General features: G+C 36.8%; 1 protein-coding gene across 2 annotated transcripts in view; it reads right to left on the bottom strand.

Annotated features, from left to right (window-relative positions):
- SPTLC2 (serine palmitoyltransferase long chain base subunit 2) overlaps nucleotides 1-19,945 on the bottom strand; it is a 171,541-nt gene that overhangs the window by 67,342 nt on the left and 84,254 nt on the right. For both annotated transcript variants that reach the window (XM_072623679.1, XM_072623680.1), the window contains exons 6-9: nucleotides 16,236-16,329; nucleotides 13,857-13,962; nucleotides 12,589-12,808; nucleotides 10,788-10,914 (exon numbers count right to left, since the gene is read on the bottom strand). In XM_072623679.1, the coding sequence (XP_072479780.1) occupies nucleotides 10,788-10,914; nucleotides 12,589-12,808; nucleotides 13,857-13,962; nucleotides 16,236-16,329 (547 nt within the window). The remainder of the gene's footprint in view (nucleotides 1-10,787; nucleotides 10,915-12,588; nucleotides 12,809-13,856; nucleotides 13,963-16,235; nucleotides 16,330-19,945) is intronic.

The raw sequence follows: 19,945 nt of genomic DNA on the forward strand, positions 1-19,945 counted from the left end.
TTAGTCCTTCGTTGCCAAAAGACCGTGCCATCAGATAAATGATGACATGACTTGCTCTTGACTTTGTTTTGAGTGAGGGAGGCCTGTCCTGGTCACCAGTCTCACTTTCTCCTCCAGAGTCATCTGAATCCAGTCATCAGGATGACTGGAAATGGTCCAGGAGGCAATGGGAGACCTTGGCCTATTTAGGCTATGCCTTTTGACATACTCACTTTGAGGGAGGTAACGCCCATTGAGTGAATAGGCCTCTTTAAGAAGTAGTCAGGGAATAGTTCTTTTAATGAACAAAAGAAAAAAGGGAAAGCAAACTGGGAGGGAAATAAAAAACTGATAATCATTCTAAGCCAGCCAAGAAGTGGAGCTTGGGCAGGGACCTACTGTTGTCCAACCTATGGGCTACAGAGTGCACTGGTTTAAAGGTTTTGAGAAAAGGAAGGATGGATGGAAGGAAGGAAGGAAGGAAGGAAGGAAGGAAGGAAGGAAGGAAGGAAGGAAGGAAGGAAGGGAGGGAGGGAGGGAGGGAGGAACAAACATTTAGTCAGCAAACCCCAAAGGAAAGGGAGAGGAAGACAGAAGGGAGAAGATGAGCTTAGTTACCTAACCAGCTGAGTCGCCATTCAGGCAGCTCGGTCTACTCACAAGTTGTGTTTGTCCTTCATTTTTGAAAAAGCCATGACATCAGAGAAATGATGCCATGACGTGCACTTGACTTTATTCTGAGGGAGGGAGGCTGTGCAGGTCACCAGCTTCACTTTCTCCTCCAGAGCCATCTGGGTTCAGTGACAAGATATTCATCAGGATGACTGGAGATGGTCCAGGATGCAATGGGAGACCATGGCCTTTTCTTATTTTAACACTTACCTGAATTCATAATTCATTGAATCTCTCCTGAACATATCTCATGACTATTAAGACAGAGCTTAAAATTCAAACTACAGCTTTAAAATCAATCCCTAGTCATTTTAAAGGTTCCATTAAGAAATAACTGATCTGTCAATTTTGTTGTTGTCACATTTTCATTAAACTCTGCAGAAGTTAGTAGAGCCCTATAAATTTATAGAAATACTTTGTAAAACCCACAAGTAATTATTTATAAATAAAAGAAATCTGATTATCTCTTATCACAAATTTGGTTTCCAATCATTTTTGTATCTTAGTTTTCCATTAATCTCTGTATCTGTCTTTCATCTCAGCAATCTCAACAAGGCCAGCACTGGAAACAGAAAAAAGAGAGATTTGTACTCTTTTTTTTTTTTTTTTTTACATTTCTTTTGGTTTACCATGCCAAAAGAAAAAGTATAGGTAAAACACCTGTTAGCTGTGGATTAGCATAAAGCATGAAAAGCATAAAACAAACAGACATTATTTCCCATTCTCTTAAAGATTTTCCTAATTGTATAAGGTCCTTGTCTATCTGAACTAAAGAACCTATAATCCCTAAATTTAGTTTCATCTTTACAAAATGGACACACACAGAACAAATAATAAGACACAATATTCAATCAGGCCTACACTTCTCCTAAGTTTTTCTCTAGGAGATTTTGAAATCAAGACTTTACCTGTTTCCTCTATTAAGTGTAGAACTTATGACCATCTTGTGGCTGAGGTCCTCATACCAGCCTAAAATAACTCAAAACAAATTGCTGTAGTCTAATTTGCCAATTGGGTTCACCCATTTAAAGAGCACTTTGTATTTGGAATACATCCCTGATAGAAGAGCTGGCTAAAGTTCCATTCCTCCAGACTTTTTGACAAAGTATAATCACAGGAAGAAAGACTGAGACTGTTGAAGAATTTAGCACTATCAGTAGTACATTTGTTCTAAGCTGATTTGGAGAGATTGATTGTTCAATAAAATTCTTTAACTTTCTAAGTAATCAAAAATTCCATGCTTTGGTCAAAACAATTCCCTAAACTCTCTGTATTCTCAAACCAAACTTTACACAGCTTAATAACTCTTTCTGTAGTCATCCTCTTGTCCCAGTGGGGATCCTGCAGGATGCATTTATCCCCTTATATGCTTGACCCCATCTCTGCTGTGGTTGTCCCTAACCTGGAGTGGCACTCCTCAAAGGAACTTCTCCTGAGAGAATTGGACTAGATTCCTGAGGTACCTGCCTTTTGGCTAATTTGATCTGAGAAGTTCTCCACTGAAGACACTAGAGATGGCCTCCCTTTGATTATGAATTGAGGAAGGCAATCAATCTTCTATCTGCCTGAGTTCCACCTATATGGAAGTTCTTTTCATATTCAGGGATTTGTTTTGCCAAATTCTCTAATACTTCCAATCCTTAATTTCTGGGCTTAACCTGTAGTGCCCTAAAGACCAGTCAATGAGGGCCTAAAGGTTCTTTATAAGTGAATATTCAGCAAAATGCATACCTACTTTCCTTTAAAACTTGCTGAAAATTTAGCTCTGACAGTCAGAGACTGACTTAAACCTAAGCAAATGTAAATGATAATAAGCTTACTCACTAAATGAAAGGGAGCAGTCTCCTTTCCTCATTTCTGTAAAACTGAAATGAGCTTTCTTCTCCAGTAAGAAGAGGGTGGGATTTCTCCCAGGATGGTCACAGCCTTGACAGCTTACTGCTGAGGAGGGCACTCTCTCCTCTAAGAGGTCTGACCTGAATTACTGCTCCCTCAAGGTGGTATCAGAGCACTCAGTGGGGAATCATTCCCCCAAGCCCTACCCTTCCAGGGACTGGTTACAAGGTCCTCTAGCCCCCAAAGCTTCTCCTCAACCAATTTAAGAGATTTTTCTACTATTAACAAGAATCATTTAATTACTTTTTGGTAAAAGAATTTAAAGGAAAAAATTATTTTAACCCAGACAACAGGAAGTTTTAAAATGAGCTGGTTGGGGAGGAGGGGGGGGTGGAGCCAAGATGGCAGACTACAAAGACACACTTACTCAGGGTCCTCCCCATGGCCCATAAAATACCTGTAGAGAGGGACTCTCAACAAATTTTGGAGAAGCAGATGTGGAGAACAACAGAGTGGAGGGGATTTCCAGCCCACAGTGACCTGAGAGTCCCACGGAAACGTCGGCTGTGCCGGGGTTGCGCCAGACCATGGAACCCAGCGCAGAGCCCAGCCCAGCCTGGGCCAAGCTGGGGCGAGGCAAAATGAGACTCTGGGAGGAGGACACCTTGGGGGCGGAATCTCCAGTCCCAGTAGCAGGGCCTCAGATCCCTTGGCCCACAGGCCCCAAAGGTCAGTAACGGGGTTTACTCAGCAGGCCAGGAAGGGAGAAGGGCTTTCCCATAGCTCCAGCAGCAGGCAGCAGCCACAGAGAGTGCACAGCAGCCCATAGGGGAAGCTCCATTGTGGGAATGTAAAAACCCCTGAGGGCATTGAAAACCTGAGTCTTACCTCAGCCCTGGGTGGAGGCCCTGGGAGAGCTGGTCTTGGTCTCACCCTGAATCTCAGCCCTGCCCATCCAGCTTATCTGAAAATCAGCCCCCAGTGCTGACTTGGGAACTAGAGGCCAAGTGGCTGTGAAGAGGTATCTGCAAAGATTCTGGGCACAAAAATCCCTCTCTGCATCCAGACCAGTACACGCTTGATTGTGCCACCTTGGAGGAACTGGGATCTCACAGATTCCCACAGTATACCCTACTCTTGACAAAGGACCCAAAAGTCAAGTAACTGGTTGGGAAAAGGCCCAAAAAAGGGAAAAAAAGTAAGACCAAAGAAAGCTACTTTCTTGGTGAACAGATATCTCCTCCCATCCTTTCAGATGAGGAAGAACAATGCTTACCATCAGGGAAAGACACAGAAGTCAAGGCTTCTGTATCCCAGCCCATTCAATGGGCTCAGGCCATGGAAGAGCTCAAAAAAGATTTTGAAAATCAAGTTAGGGAGGTGGAGGAAAAACTGGGAAGAGAAATGAGAGAGATGCAAGAAAAGCATGAAAAGCAGGTCAACACCCTGCTAAAGGAGACCCAAAAAAATGCTGAAGGAAATAATACCTTGAAAAATAGGCTAACTCAATTGGCAAAAGAGGTTCAAAAAGCCAATGAGGAGAAGAATGCTTTCAAAAGCAGAATTAGCCAAATGGAAAAGGAGGTCCAAAAGCTCACTGAAGAAAATAGTTCTTTCAAAATTAGAATGGAACAGATGGAGGCTAATGACTTTATGAGAAACCAAGAAATCACAAAACAAAACCAAAAGAATGAAAAAATGGAAGATAATGTGAAATATCTCATTGGAAAAACAACTGACCTGGAAAATAGATCCAGGAGAGACAATTTAAAAATTATGGGACTACCTGAAAGCCATGATCAAAAAAGGAGCCTAGACATCATTTTTCATGAAATTATCAAGGAAAACTGCCCTAATATTCTAGAACCAGAGGGCAAAATAAGTATTCAAGGAATCTATTGATCACTGCCTGAAAGAGATCCAAAAAGAGAAACTCCTAGGAACATTGTGGCCAAATTCCAGAGTTCCCAGGTCAAGGAGAAAATTTTGCAAGCAGCTAGAAAGAAACAATTCAAGTACTGTGGAAATACAATCAGGATAACACAAGATCTAGCAGCTTCTACATTATGGGATAGAAGGGCATGGAATAGGATATTCCAGAAGTCAAAGGAACTAGGACTAAACCCAAGAATCACCTATCCAGCAAAACGGAGTATAATACTTCAGGGGGAAAAATGGTCTTTTAATGAAATAGAGGACTTTCAAGTATTCTTGATGAAAAGACCAGAGCTGAAAAGAAAATTTGACCTTCAAACACAAGAATGAAGAGAAGCATGAAAAGGTAAACAGCAAAGAGAAGTCATAAGGGACTTACTAAAGTTGAACTGTTTACATTCCTACATGGAAAGACAATATTTGTAACTCATGAAACTTTTCAGTATCTGGGTAGTTGGTAGGATCACTCACACACACACACACACACACACACACACACAGCACAGAGTGAGCTGAATAGGATGGGATCATATCTTAAAAAAATGAAATTAAGCAGTGAGAGAGAAATAGATTGGGAGGAGAAAGGGAGAAATGGAATGGGACAAATTATCTCTCATAAAAGAGGCAAGCAAAAGACTTTTCAGTGGAGGGAAAAAGAGGGGAGGTGAGAGAAAAATATGAAGCTTACTCTCATCACATTCGACTAAAGGAAGGAATAAAACGCACAATCATTTTGGTATGAAAACCTATCTTACAATACAGGAAAGTGGGGGAGAAAGGGATAGGAGGGGTAGGGGGGATGATGGAGGGGAGGGCAGTGGGAGGAGGGACTAATTTGAGGTCAACACTCTTGGGGAGGTACAGGATCCAAAGAGAGAACAGAAGCAATGGGGGGCAGGATAGGATGGAAGGAAATATGACATGACTGTTATGGAAGTCATTTGCACAACTACAGAGATATGGCCTATATTGAATTGCTTGCTTCCCAAAAGGAATGGGTGGTGAGGGAGGGATGAAGAGAAGTTGAAAGTCAAAGTTTTAGGAACAGCTGTCGAGTATTGTTCTTACTACTAGGAAATAAGAAATACAGGTAATGCGGTATAGAAAGTTATCTGGCCCTGCAGGACAAAAGAGAAGATGGGGACAAGGGAAGTGAGGGATGTTAGAAAAGAGGGCAGATTGGTGATAGGGGCAATTAGAATGATTGGCATTTTGGGGAAGGGGGAGGGGAGAAATGGGGAGAAAATTTGGAACCCAAAATTTTGTGAAAATGAATGTTAAAAGTTAAATAAATAAATTTAAAAAAAAATGAGCTGGTTGGCTAGCTGGCTGAAAAGGAAGCACTAGCAATTCCACTGCTAAATCTTCCCAGTCTTACAAAACAACAACAACAACAACAACAACAAAAACAACAAAAAAACAGGCAAGAGTAGCCAGGGTATAAAAAGTTAAAATTATGACAATATAATCTTTATAAAAAGAGAATCTGAGTGCTCTGGAGCTTATAAATTTGGACAGATTCCTTACAAAAACAGTCCCTCTTAGCCTAATGGAGGACCCTTCTTGAAGAAAATGAATTTAGGGTAAATCTAGGCAGACTCATCCATCTTCAGCTTAGACAGACTTAGGTCAGGCTCAGAGAATTTGAGTACAGACAGCAAGGGAAGTACAACCTCTCAGGGCCAGCGTCTGGGGAAGAAACTGGAGAAAACGCAACCTGGTATGCCTTTCATTTTTGGGGTCCCTCGCCGGAACCGCCTAAAAATGTTGAGGTCCATGCATTGCAGTTCCATTTCAGGGTCCCAATAATTTGGGGATTAAAATTGTCTAGCCTACAATAAAAGAAAACAAAGCAGAACTCTGAGCAAATGGCACTTTATTAAAGGGTCCATGGTCCCCTCCATTGAAATGGACCTCAGCTCTTCCTCATGATCTGAGATGTTTCTTCTGGGATCTTGTTTTTTATAGGGTTTGATACCCAAATGTGCAGAAGTGGCATGGCAAAATACATAATTTTATTGGTTGATAGACTTTGTTCAATTTCTGAGTCAGGTTCAACTGTCTTTTCCTCAAATGTTTAGTGACCTGTAATTAAGAACTTTACCCATGTTTTGATTATTTTCCTAGATACTTCCCAAAAATTTTAAGAATGAAAATTCCTGAAAGATACAATAGACAAAGCAACATCACTTGAAAAATATGTTCTTAATTCAAAAAGGCTGATGCACAAAGAATATCTAACATGTTACTAAGATGAAAAGAAGACGGCTTAGGAAAGAGGGCAATTTACCTTCAGAGCATCAAATGTGTGAAACTTACCAGGGACTTAAAATTTAGAACCCCCTGATAATAACTATTATCTTTTCCAATGACAGAAATTTTATGAGCCCCTATACCCTTTCCTTTCAACTACAAAACTATTGTATTCTTTAAGTAAAATCCAAGTTTTTAGAATAAAGCAAACAAGTCCAAAAATTTGACTGACTCTTTATTACTATAACTGAAAGCTCAATATTTTGGCAATGCAAATATAGTCAAAAATTGTCCCCGAGGGCATGGACTGTCTTTGGCCTCTTTTTAGATTCCCAGTATTTAGCATAGTGCCTGGCATAAAATAGATCCTTAATAAACACTTACTGAATTGAATTAAATAGAGCAACTGCAAAATAAAAATTCTTCTCCATATTGGCCATTGGTGAGATCAGAGTAGCAGGCATACTTTTGGTTCAGGGTTACCAATCAAAATATTGGTAACAACATATTAGGTATAGACTAAGCAAGCTGCATTTTCTCAAAAGAAAGCATTTTAATTTATTCACCTTTGTACAAATCTAATGCTCCATAACTAACTGCTAGATGGAAGTACAAAATTTAGAAAACAGAGAGTTCACTCATTGATGTAACATAATCATAAAATATCATCTAATAATTTCCTTCACTGATTCCACCAGTCTCATCTATAAATAATCAGCCCAGGACACAAAATCATGCTGTCTTTTTATATTGTGTTTGGTTAGACACAGACCTCTGGAATGGTCTCAAAGGAAAGAATACTCATTGCATACAATCAGTCTATGGGAGACTATACAGTTTTAATAATCTTAAAGAATGTCATAACACAGGTCATCCTAACAAGAGACATGTCTTGAAATGACTCTATGGGTGTTTTCATTGTTTTTCTTTTCATTTAAAATACTATTTAAAAAAAATGAGGCTTAACTTAAGGAACAAAGGGGATCTAGATCTCCTTGAAGATAAGATCTCCTTAAATCACCATGTGATCTAAAGTAATTTGCTTTTATGTTATTCCTTCTCCTTCTGTTAAGCAGAGATATACTTATCTGCCTTAAGAGAAAGTATTAAAAAGATTTCAAATTTTATAAATAAGGTATACCGGACAATATAAACTTGTGCTTTAAATACTGGTTACAGTATAAATTAAATTACAAAGAATACCACTACTAGGACAATGGACAAGCAATCCCAATAACTTCAAATAGCTTTGAAAGATCTAAGTAAAAGCTTAAAGTGTTTCAATTTATGGATCTAAGAAGAATATAAATAAATAAATATATATGATACATACATATAATATATATCTATATAAAAATAAATATATATCTATATATATCAATATATATATATATATCAGAGACAAAATGTATGTACACACACACACACACACACACATCAATACCTTCCAAAAGAAGCTTATCAGTTCAACCTAAAAGAAGAAATGGCATGCAGGCCAAAATTAAGCAAGTCATATTTTATGTATCTGTGCCCTGCTGCAGGATGTTTGATACTGTTCTTAGGAGTTATCAACCCAAAGGGAGATTCATTAACAACTCTTTATCTAAGGACTATGAGATGATAGCAGATATCAGGAATGCCATGTTCAGTCATTCTTAACTGTCACCTTGCCTATATATAGACTATATAAATTATATTGCTTTCTGTCTAAATTGTGAGTTCCTCTGCCTTACAACAATCTCTAAAAATACTATACGGGGTAAAATTTAATATCCAGTTCTCATCTTTCAACATAAAAATGGTCAAGATATTAATTTTAGGGACCTAAGGGTCCCTGCCCCATCAATATTAGCATATGGTACCATTTACTTGTAAATTCACTTAAGTGGCATAGCACTGATCACATTTCTTCCATTTTATTGTTAGAAAAGTAGAAAGATGCTCTTTCAACAAAACCATTAAATAAATAGTATTTATTTGCAGTGTGGTCTAAGATTTAAAGTTGAAGTAAGTAACTTAACTATAACTTCTTTTTCTCCACCTTGAGTTAATTTTCATGTAAATCTCTGGGGAGAAAGTTAGGGTGAATTCAATTCAAAAAACATTTATTATATGCAAGATATTGTGCTAGGCTTTGGTTCTACAAAGATAAAAATGCAATGACATTTGTTCTCAAGAATGTCTCAAAATGTCTTCAAAATGCCTTTGGGATTAATGTTTTTTCATTATTTGCCAGACTTCTATTACCATAAACCCTATGTCCCATCACTATATTTCTTATCCCCTTCACCAGCATACCACTCTCTTATTAAACAAAAGATATTTAATTTATTTCAAGCAATACTTTATGTAGGTCTATATTATGGGAGATAAGGAACAAGCAATTACCTAAGGTAGCAAACTGAGATTTGTTTTTATACACGTGACCCTATACATTGTGTTAGTGTTCCCTATGAAGTGTCTGAAAAGTCTGAAAGATCAGATTTAAAGAAAATGAGATATGAATGGTATGGACACCAACTAAAAACAAAAGTGAAAGAAGTTTTGTAAGTACAATTTAATTCCTACTAACAGTACTTATATTGTTACAGGAATGTTACAACTTTAAGTAACAAATTTCAAATCTGAATGAATCAGGAGGGATAAAACTGAAAGTGTCCTTTCCCATGTCAACAGAACAAAAATTAACTTCTAAGGACTTTCCTATTCTTAGACAAATTTGAAACAATCCATAATCCTATTCTAAGGAATTAAAATCGAAAACTGTGGAGACATAAATCAGTTGAGCCATGATAATAATTGATACTCAAATAGCACTTTAAGCTTTGCAAAGCAGTTGACATTCAACTTCTTGATACTGGGAGATAAAAACTGTAGGTATTTTTGTTCCAGTTTTACACATGAGGGAATTGAGGCTCAGAGAGTCTAAATGAATTAATTGCCTAACATCTCATAAGTAAGGACTGAAAGCAAGATTTGAACTTGCAAAGATTTGAACTTTCTCATTGTAAGTAAAACATGTTTTCTACTACCCTCTGTCAAATGCATTTTCAGACTTTTCCAATACAATCAAAAATAGTTTGTAGTTGAAAGAATCTACTTAAAACCAAGTTTAGTATCTAGCTCACAACTATCTCCTCATACTTGTAATAGAAGATGGATTCTACCTCGTGGACAAGTCTATGTACAAAATCACAAAATTTGAAAGCTAGAAGAGACCTCAGAAGCATCAAGTCCAACTCTTTCCCTAAAGGAACTTCTCCTACAACATATCTGACAAGTGGTCACTGAGCCTATGATGGAAGAATTCCAAAGGAAGAGAACTCATCCCTCTGCAAGAAGACCATTCCACTTTTGGATAGTTTGGATTGTGAGGAAGTTTCTTCTGACATCCAGCTTGCCTCTTTGCAACTTCAAAAAACATGCGTCTGACAACTTTTACTAGAGCCAAAATTGTTTCAAAAATACTTACAAAGGCAACCAGGTATATAAATACAGATTTTACCTGCTATGTGAAGTTGACAACATTTCAAAGCTACAGGACCATCTTCTATTTTTAGCCAAGACCCTAAGCATTATATAATCAACACTGCCCCCTAGTGATCATAAAATTGTATCAAATAGCAAAAACAAAATTATCTTTCAACATTGAGTCTAAGACACTAAAAAAAAAAAACAACCTAGATATCTTATTAGAGTTGAGAATAATTGGAGCCAAAGGTTGAACTATCCTTTACTATATATATGAAATAAGAAAGCCTAAGACAATATCATATCATAATATAATATCACCAAATACAACTGCAGTCACCCAAGATTGGAAGGATATGTAACTTTAAAAGCTATGATGTTAAAATTAATATGATTATAAACATACTGCAAGGAAAGTGAGCTAGCCTGTTACCTGAAAGACCTTATCTGCTAGATTATTAGTTCTAGAGAATAAGACCCTTCAATACACTGATTCTACACTGGGTGCACTTGAGGATTACAAGAACGAATTTTGTAAGAGACTGTCCAAAAAAACCATGCTCAGGAAGAAAGGCAGCAAAATATCTGCCCTGTAATTACAACTTCCAAGCTAAGAGTTATATAATAAAATGAATACTTACCCAGGTTTGTACCATCTTCACCCATAATGCATTTCATGGAGGTGATGATCTGTTCCACAACAGGTGGTGACATTGATGTGGCATATATGGCACTATGAGAATGTGTTCGGAGATAGTCTATTAGTTCCTGAGGAAGTCAGCAAAAACACACAATTAGAGGCATCTCTTGTCTTGTCTTTAACAACGAAACAACTATCCTATTGGCATCGAGTACAGATTTTTTGCTTCCCTGTCATCAATTCTGACTTTTAAATCAGCAAGTTAGGCTGACATATAAAATTATTACCATTATAGTTCAAGAAGAACTGACCTTAATTCATGAAAATAAATATTGGAAAGTATATGTCATTCTTGATCTTTCACATTCAGTAGAATATATAACTCTGAAGGACAGGACTGACTTCATTTCTGGTTGTTTTTAATCTCCAGTCCTTCATACTGTACCATACATAGCAGGTGCTTAATAAATATTTCTGCACTTAATTCTGCATGTTAGGTGTTTGTTGAATTTTATTTCCCATGTCCTAACACAGAAGGATATGACCGCCAAAGTCTAAATTCAGCAGAACATGCCATCTCATATTCTTAAAGATACTATGCTGGCTTTCCCAGCAGTTGTTTGTGATCACTCTTTCTGTATACTGCTCAATTCTTTCTCTTCTGACAAAGCTACTACTTACATCTTACCCTGAGCTCCACAAATTAATCCTTTAAAACCACTAAACAGCACACAAATAAGATATTGTTAATATCTCAAACTCAACATTTTATAGACCTAAGCAAATCTCTGAAGATCCATCCATAGTCAATGAGGTGCAGTAAAAATTATAAAAAAGGAAACTACCCAAATATAATCAGTGAAAAAATCAGCTAGAGTCATTGAATCAAAATAAAGTCTCTACAATATAAGGGCTTCACATCTTGTTTTCATGTTTCTTAACCAGTTGCCTTCCAAAAGAACATGTGTATGCTAGAAGAGTATGCTAGAAGAGTGTGTGTACACACATGTGAGAACAGAACCAGATAAATAAAAAAGCACATGTACTCATTCTAACGTCCAGCTGCATGAGAATCCAATTTCACTCCATCTTGGACTATGGGAAGCAACACTGAAGCATGTGCTTATTCTTTTGGGCATTCCTCTTGTAGCTTTCCGGTCAGCAAGCAAACTTTTCCAAACATTGATCAGTTTCCCAAAGATGACTCTCTTCAGAGAGAGGAGTACTTTAACAAAATTAAAAACTCAAAACCTAACTCAGACCTTGTATGCTTAACTATGAAATACTATTAGCAAGACCATTAAAGACTGCTTCTGGCCAAACCAGGAAAATACTGGATTCTTCCAAATTTCTGCTGTTAATACTTAACACCCAGCCAAGAAAATCAAATCATCTGGAACCCCAAAGCTAGGAAAATAACTTCATTCCCAGTTGCTCTCTCTAAAATCCTCTGTATCCAGGGTCATTAGCACAACTTAAATCAAACAGAAGTCCATTGCAAACAGGAAGTACCACTGTGTGTTCTCGCACACAACAGTGCACTCTGTACCTCAGAGCAGCATTTAGTTTGGGAAGAAGCTATAAGGATGAAAAACAAAGAACAGAAGCATCTTTAGCTCCCCAAAGATACATTAGAGTTACTCACCATACAACCAAAGCGTGCAGCTCAATGGTACTGCAAATTCAAGTAGGAAACAAATTCATACCCACAGCATTGCTACTCAAGGGACTACCAATAAATCACTCAACTGCTCAACAGAGCCTATCTTTAGCATATTCCCCATTTCTTAACCCACATTTACCTTCCTGCCTCCAATGTATCCTCCAGCAGCTCCAAAGCTCTTTGTGAATGTCCCCATCATAATATCCACGTCCTCAGGATTCAGACCAAAGTATTCTACTACACCTCGACCTGTTGGGCCCAGGGCCCCAATGCTGTGAGCTTCATCTAGATACAGGTAAGATTTGTATTTCTTCTTAAGGGCAATCACTTCAGGGAGGCGAACAATTGACCCTTCCATGCTGACAAAACAGGATAATAGAATACATAAACTTAGATTTTAAATGAAAGCTAATATTTTGGCTCCTGTCTACTAACTTTATCGATGTTTGAACAAAGTCTGATTGTTGTATACGCAGCAACAAAAACACTGCAACTTGTCTTGGTCCCATGACTGAACGGTTATTATCCTTTTTGCAATTATCATTGTTTTTAAAAGTATCTAAGAAGACTCAATGTCTATTTTAATTTAAATGTCATCTCTCATAATCCAGTCCTTTCTAAGGTAAGAATTCAACCACAGCTTCCAAGTACAGTTCATGACATAATGGTATTAAGCATGGATTTAGATACCATATTACAATATGTCATCGATCGCTAAGCAACTTGAATACATGTTTCTGCAGATTTCTAGGGAAAGAAATTTTATCTTTCACAAGCAGTCAATAACAGAAGTTAATCTACCTTGGAAGGAAAAAAATCAGAACAGATTTTCCTCAAGCTTATATTTAGAAGTCAACAACAGATTTAAAATCTTAAAACATTTTTGATGGAAGCAAAGTACAAGTTTGTACAAGTACAAGTACAAGTTTGATCCAGTACAGTAAACAAATTGTGTGTGGGAAGGGGAAGAGAATGGTCACAAGAAATAAACGTCTGAAACAAGATTTCTTAAAAGAAATAAGCTGCCAGCATGCACAGCTGTAGTCAATGAATGCATCTAAACAGAAGAGAGATAAGGAGAAAAGTGTGGCATAACAAAAAGCACTATGAAGTCAGAATGAGAATAAGAGTTATACTCCTAGCTGTGCCACTAAATATCAGTGTAATTTTAGGCAAATAGCTTCCATAATTTGAACCTCAGCTTCCCTATCTGTAAAATGAGGGGATACCTAAGGTCAGCTTAAATTATTTTTACTTATACTACTTACCTCGAAGGGCTGAGAGGATTATTTAAATATAGTTAGGCAAAGCACTTTACAAAAATAAAAGCATTCTGTAAAGTTACTATTATTATTAATCTATGATTTTATGGCACAATATGACCAGGATGAAGGGCTGCAGGATTACCTGTATATTCCCTCCACAAGGATGAGGATTTTCTTCCAGGGTCTTCGTGTTCGAGGCTGTCCATACACAATAGCATCTTTTAATAGCTTCTCAAGGCTTTGCATATCTAAAACAAATTGAAAAGAATAATAACACTCCACACCAAATTCTTTTCTCCTTCATTTGTTCCAAGAAAACATAATTTTTTTTTTAATTCAAGAAAGGTACCAGAAATATTGTTACAATGTTGAGGACGATGAAAATGGTGGTTAGCATGAATTAAGACCTTTCATTTGGAATATCATCAGAAATGACTGAGGTCCTGCTTAAGTTAATATGACCTAACTGACTCAATTAATATGATTCTACTATTGGTTAGAGCTAACTTAGGTCTGCTTATGAGACTATAAGCTTTTAAATAGCAGAAATGGACCAAAATAGGCCAAAATTTCTGATTTCATTTCTTTTTAAGAGTTTTGCTCTGTTCCATGCCCACAGGCTACATCTATAAGTAAGGCATTCCACAAAAGGATGCACAAGAAAGGCTGATCCAGAGACTAGATGGATCAATGCAGGTGCACTATTCCCAATGCGGGAATTAAAACACACACACACACACACACACACACACACACACGCACTCTCTCTTCACACCATGTCACACAACAATAAAACATATGTCCTAATGTTAATAGTGTGGTAGTATCATCTCTGTATGCAATTGAAAAGATACCAGAATCATGAATCTTGAAGGCTGTTTAGTTTGAATGATATCTGCACCCCACCCCCAACAAGTGACCACTTTCAGCCTTTGCTGGAGTACCCACTCCTTCCCAAGGCAGGCTACTCTCATTCTGAAAAGCTCTAATGACTGGTAAGTTTTTCTTTATGTTGAGTTTGTCTGCTCTGCTCATCTACAGTTGTTCCTCATTCTGCCCTGATTCTGCCAGAATGTACTACCAAGGATCCCATATTTTCAGTCATCTTAGCAGTCAACTGGGATAAAAGATATTTGCTCTGACCAACTATATAGAGTTATTCAAATGGATGAAAAATGAAACATATATGATTATGTCACAGTGTCAGGCAAGTCAAAAAAGATAATTTCTAACTAGGGATATAGTAAGGCCCACAAACTATTTATTAAATATTTAACAATGAATTAAACAATTAAGTTTAACTATTTAACTAAAAGCCACCAAAGCATTAGAGTTTGTTAAATTCTTCAAATATGTACAGTATTTCCTTGGAAGAGTCTGTATGTTTTCTAATAATAGGGTAACTAGCCATGGAGTTCTGAGATAATAATTCTTTAACAATTGTTAGGAGAATAATTTTTTATGTGGAGAAAAGAATTATCTTAGTTTGGGAAATACAAAACACATTCTTCATTATACCTGGGCCAGGAATTTAAATTTGGTTTAATTATGTATAGACTATATCCAAAGGACTCTAACATCTTCAGCTTTTGATTTTCTACTTGCCCCTCGAGGGGTTCATTAGCCTGGGAAATAATTTAACTGCCACCTCCATCGCTGTAGCTTTCCTGAGCAGAAGGAACTTTTTATGTTAGATTTATTTAAATTTAAAGTTCTAACTACCACAATAAGCTACATAATAATACTGAGACTTGTACACATCAAGATAAACTAGAAAAAAAAAATCTGTGCAGCGTAAAATCTGGGGGGTGATTTGAAAGTACACATTCCTGTCATAAAAAACTTTTTAAAAATACAGATACCTAGGGGGAAATATTACTGTGCTACTTTCATATAGGATGATATAAGGAAAGGTATTAGAAGATGTTACAAACATGGCATTAGAAAACAATAAAGCAGCAAAGTATGTATGTTTAAATCTCAAATTGTGCATTACCAAACAAGCCAAATGATATAACCCAGACGTTAAAAAAAAAAAAATCAACAAAAGTATGCTTTCTGGAGTTGAAACCAAAGTTTCTTCTATAGTCAAGAAGGTATGGTAAGTTAGAAGAAACCACATGAAAATGTGCTGGTTTTTCATGTTTATATTCAGAAAGGAAAAAGAAAAAAAATTAGGAAGTTTATTTTAGTATTCAAAGGAAAAAATATTTCCAATAAAATGGTTTACATGGAGGAATTTTGCCTTATGAAGGAGAACTGGACAACAAAAGGGAAAAAGAACATAAGGGGATAATTATTTTAGGAGAAAAAGCCCTCCTTCCGCCTTTTCCCATAATCTAACTGAAAAGATAATAATTGCTAAAAGAATAAAAACATCTTTAAATTCTGCTATTTCCTCTATATTTTCCAATACAGTAATAATGCTTGGTGTAAGCAGTGGGATTCCCAGCCAATATTAATCACTGATCAAGAAAAATTACATCATTAAGACTAACCAAAAAACTTTGAAACCACTCACTATTGTGTTTGAAGATTCTAATGGTTGCTCCAGACAACCTTGCTCCAAGAACTAGAGAGGCATGGTTCAGTTCATCACTTAATATGAGGCAGCCCTGTGTAGAATAGTCACAGGAAAGAAAAAATTGAGGAGAAAAAACAGGTCACACAAATCACAAAAAATTAAAACCATTAAAAATACAGTATCCTGTTAATTAACATAAAAGCAAAGTCAGAAAATTTGAGGGCGAAAAAGTCAGCATGAAAGCAAAAAAATCATACTTTCTCCTTGTTCAACTTGATAACAGATATATATCTTAGAAGTCAATTAAAAATAACCTTTCCAACGTATTTTCTCATTCCAAGAACTCAGGTTTACTAAACTATGCCATACGTATAACCAACTGCACAATTCAATACGTCCCAAAATACTTATCATCAGTTTAGCACTTTCCCAAGTGATGCACATTACACGCCTTAGAAGATTGTAGTGAGGTGCTTCTCCAGGTTAGTACTTGGATGATAATACATTAAAGGTTCATAGTTAATTAAAAGAATAATTTTTAAAAAATCTATGTCTAAAACCTATCCAATTTCATAGGGGTTTGAGTTATCTGCTGTGAGGCTTTTGTATGTTTATTTTTTGAGTAGGGGAAGGAGAACTCGTACCAAGGAAGACACTGTTTTCCCCTCACACAGAATCTAATGTTTGCCCTTCCTTAATGTTAGAAATGGATAGCAAAGTCAGTTTTAGCTTTGCTCCTAGAACCTAGCACAGAATTCCATTCAAACAAAAGATACTTTGTTTTTGCTGAAGCAGTAAAATGTGAGATTTTTCCCTGCATATTTAACCACTCCCAGATTCTGATGCTCCATACTGTTCCAGGACTCAAAATAATCTTGCCAACAGGATTACCAACAATCTTCAACAGGTAAGACCTGTACTCAAAAGCAGATTTTCCTGTCAAATATAAGTCTCTTTCAGTGAACCGAATGTCTTCATTCCTGGCAATGGCTCAATGTGGGGGGTTTGACTTATTGGCCAAAATGAGCCTGAAAGAAAAAAGTTCAGTGATGCAATGATAAGAATTTTCTCTTCTCCCTCTTACAAATGGATTTCAACTGCCCTGACACATCATAGGAATATTCTTTCAGTATTTCCTCAGACAGTCTGATCTGATTCAAATTAGGATTCAAAAACGCTGCCTATCAGATTATTTACTTCAAGAGGGGTTACATTCCTCTTATCTCATTAAGCACATTAAGGGAACAGTTTTGAACTTGATTACTTATGGGGTCCAATACATTCCTGGAATATTTATACTTTAAAATTCAATGAAATTATTTAATTCTTCCCTTTGCCTGCTTCATTTTGTTTTTTTTTCCTCAAAAGGGTACTAAGGATACTTTATCAGACTAAAACTCAAGTAACCTTTGCAACAGTTCACATATTTCTAAAAGATTATTTATGCAGCAAAAAGTTACAACAAGGTTAGCTAGATTTCAACAGAGGGGATCTATGGTATATGAATCAAGCAGACTCATATTTACAGGTGACTCCTGTGGCATGTTTTACTAGAAAAGCAAGGTCAGCGAGTTACCTAACAGGTATGTGACCAGGAAAGCTAACCACACCTCAGCATGACTTAAGCAGAAGAATTGACTATAAGTTCTATTAGACTAATTTTAGACTAATAATTTCCATCAATAATTTCTCATACTCTGCAATGTGCACCCTTTAGTTTTTTGATACGTTTTGCCCAGGTGATGTCCGGTTATCAGAATTCATTTTTTCCCTTGTTTGAAGTTAAACTTCCCTGGGTTCTTATCAGTCTAAAAATTCCTGCTGGCAGGTCAGGAACAGTTTCTACAAAATAAATCCCCTTCCCTCTGTCTCACCTAAGCCTGACAATGTTTCTTCCATCTGGAGTCAGCATGGGATAGTGAAAAGTGCTGGATTTGGAATTAGAAGGGCCAGGTCAAAGTACTGGCTCTGATACTTAAGAGACATGACTATGGGCAAACAGTTTTTATATCTGGGCCTGTTAGCTCATCTGTAAGATGGAGATAATTTTTATGTTCCTTAATAACTAGCATGTATCCCCAAGAGATCATAAAAATGGGAAAGGGTGCCACATGTACAAAAATATTTATAGCAGCTCTCTTTGTGGTGGCCAAGAACTGGAAATCAAGGGGATGCCCATCAATTGGGGAATGGCTGAATAAATTATGGCATATGAATGTAATAGAATACTATTGTGCTATAAGAAATGATGAAGAGGAAGACTTCAGAGAGGCCTGGCAAGACTTATATGATCTGATGCTGAGCAAAAGGAGGAGAACCAGGAGAACTTTGTGCACAGCAATGACCACAATGCAAAAATTTTTTCTGGTAGACTTGGAACTTCACTGCAATGCAAGGACCTAAAAAAAAAATTCCCAATGGTCTTCTAAGGCAAAATACCTTCTGTATTCAGAGAAAGAACTCTGCAATTCAATTACAGATTGTAGTAGATCATTTGTATTTGTGTGTGTGTGTGTGTGTGTGTATGTGTGTACTGTGTTTTGGTTTGTTAGATGATTTCTCCCACTACTTTTAATTCTTCAACACAGCATGACTATAGTGAAAATGTATTTAATAGGAATGTATGTGTAGAACCTATACAAAATTGTATGCCATCTCGGGGAGGGAAGAGGGAAGTAGGGGGGAGGGAGGGGAAAATAACAATCTAAGTTATATGGTAGTTATTGTAGAACACTGAAAATAAATAAAATTAATTAATAAGAAAAATAACTAGCATGTTTATACCTCTTCACAGAATCCTCATGGGATTGTTGTGAGAAAGTACTTTCTAGATCTTAAAGTTTTATGTAAATGAATTTTCTCTTTTCTCTCATCCTGCTACTAGACTATACCAGGGCATCTTGAGAGAATATGAATACTTCCTTCGACTCTCCGATCTTGATGCCAGCAAGCTAATTCAACAACCTTCAATTCAAATGGCACAAGGTCCAATAAACAGTTTACTAAGGAATTAAGAATGGGGGTTAGTAAAATGATTTTAGGAAGAATAGGACAGTAGAATCCAAAGTTTAGTAATATTCTTTGGTATGTCTATGTCTGACCTTCTTTCTCTAGAATCCTGTTCTCATTCTCATTCTATTGGCATCCACTTAGTGACTACGTTGGCTCATCCTTTATGTGAAACCCAGATTGTTTCCCTTTAACTAGTGCTGTAGCCTAAACCAAGCCTATACATGACCCTGCTGTTTTATATCCCTGAAAACTAGGCAATGAACTTTCTGACCAATGTTCAGAAGTAATATTTTTTTACTTCTGATATCAAAACTGGTACTGCTTTTGGATTCCCAGTTTCTGACAGGCCTTACAGGTGCAATGAACAGTCTAGCTACAGCTCCACCCACTTCTTCATGGCCTTGAGGTAACAAATCATTTGTAGAATTTACACTCTCCCAACCTTAGGAATAGATATCCAAAGTCCTAGGTTAGACTTTTTATAATATTATAAAAACCATAACAATATACAGTTTTCATGACCAGGAAGGGAAGGATAATATCTAACACATCTCTCTTTAAGTTTTCTTTCTCTCTTCTGATTAGGATCATAGGTTTACAGATGGAAAGAACTTTAAAGGTCTTCTATTTCAAATCCCTCATTTTAGAGATGAGGAAATTTGAGACCTAGAGCTGAAATAATTTGCTTAGAGTTA

Source organism: Notamacropus eugenii, chromosome 7, assembly GCF_028372415.1.
Source record: "Notamacropus eugenii isolate mMacEug1 chromosome 7, mMacEug1.pri_v2, whole genome shotgun sequence".
NCBI lineage: Eukaryota > Metazoa > Chordata > Mammalia > Diprotodontia > Macropodidae > Notamacropus > Notamacropus eugenii.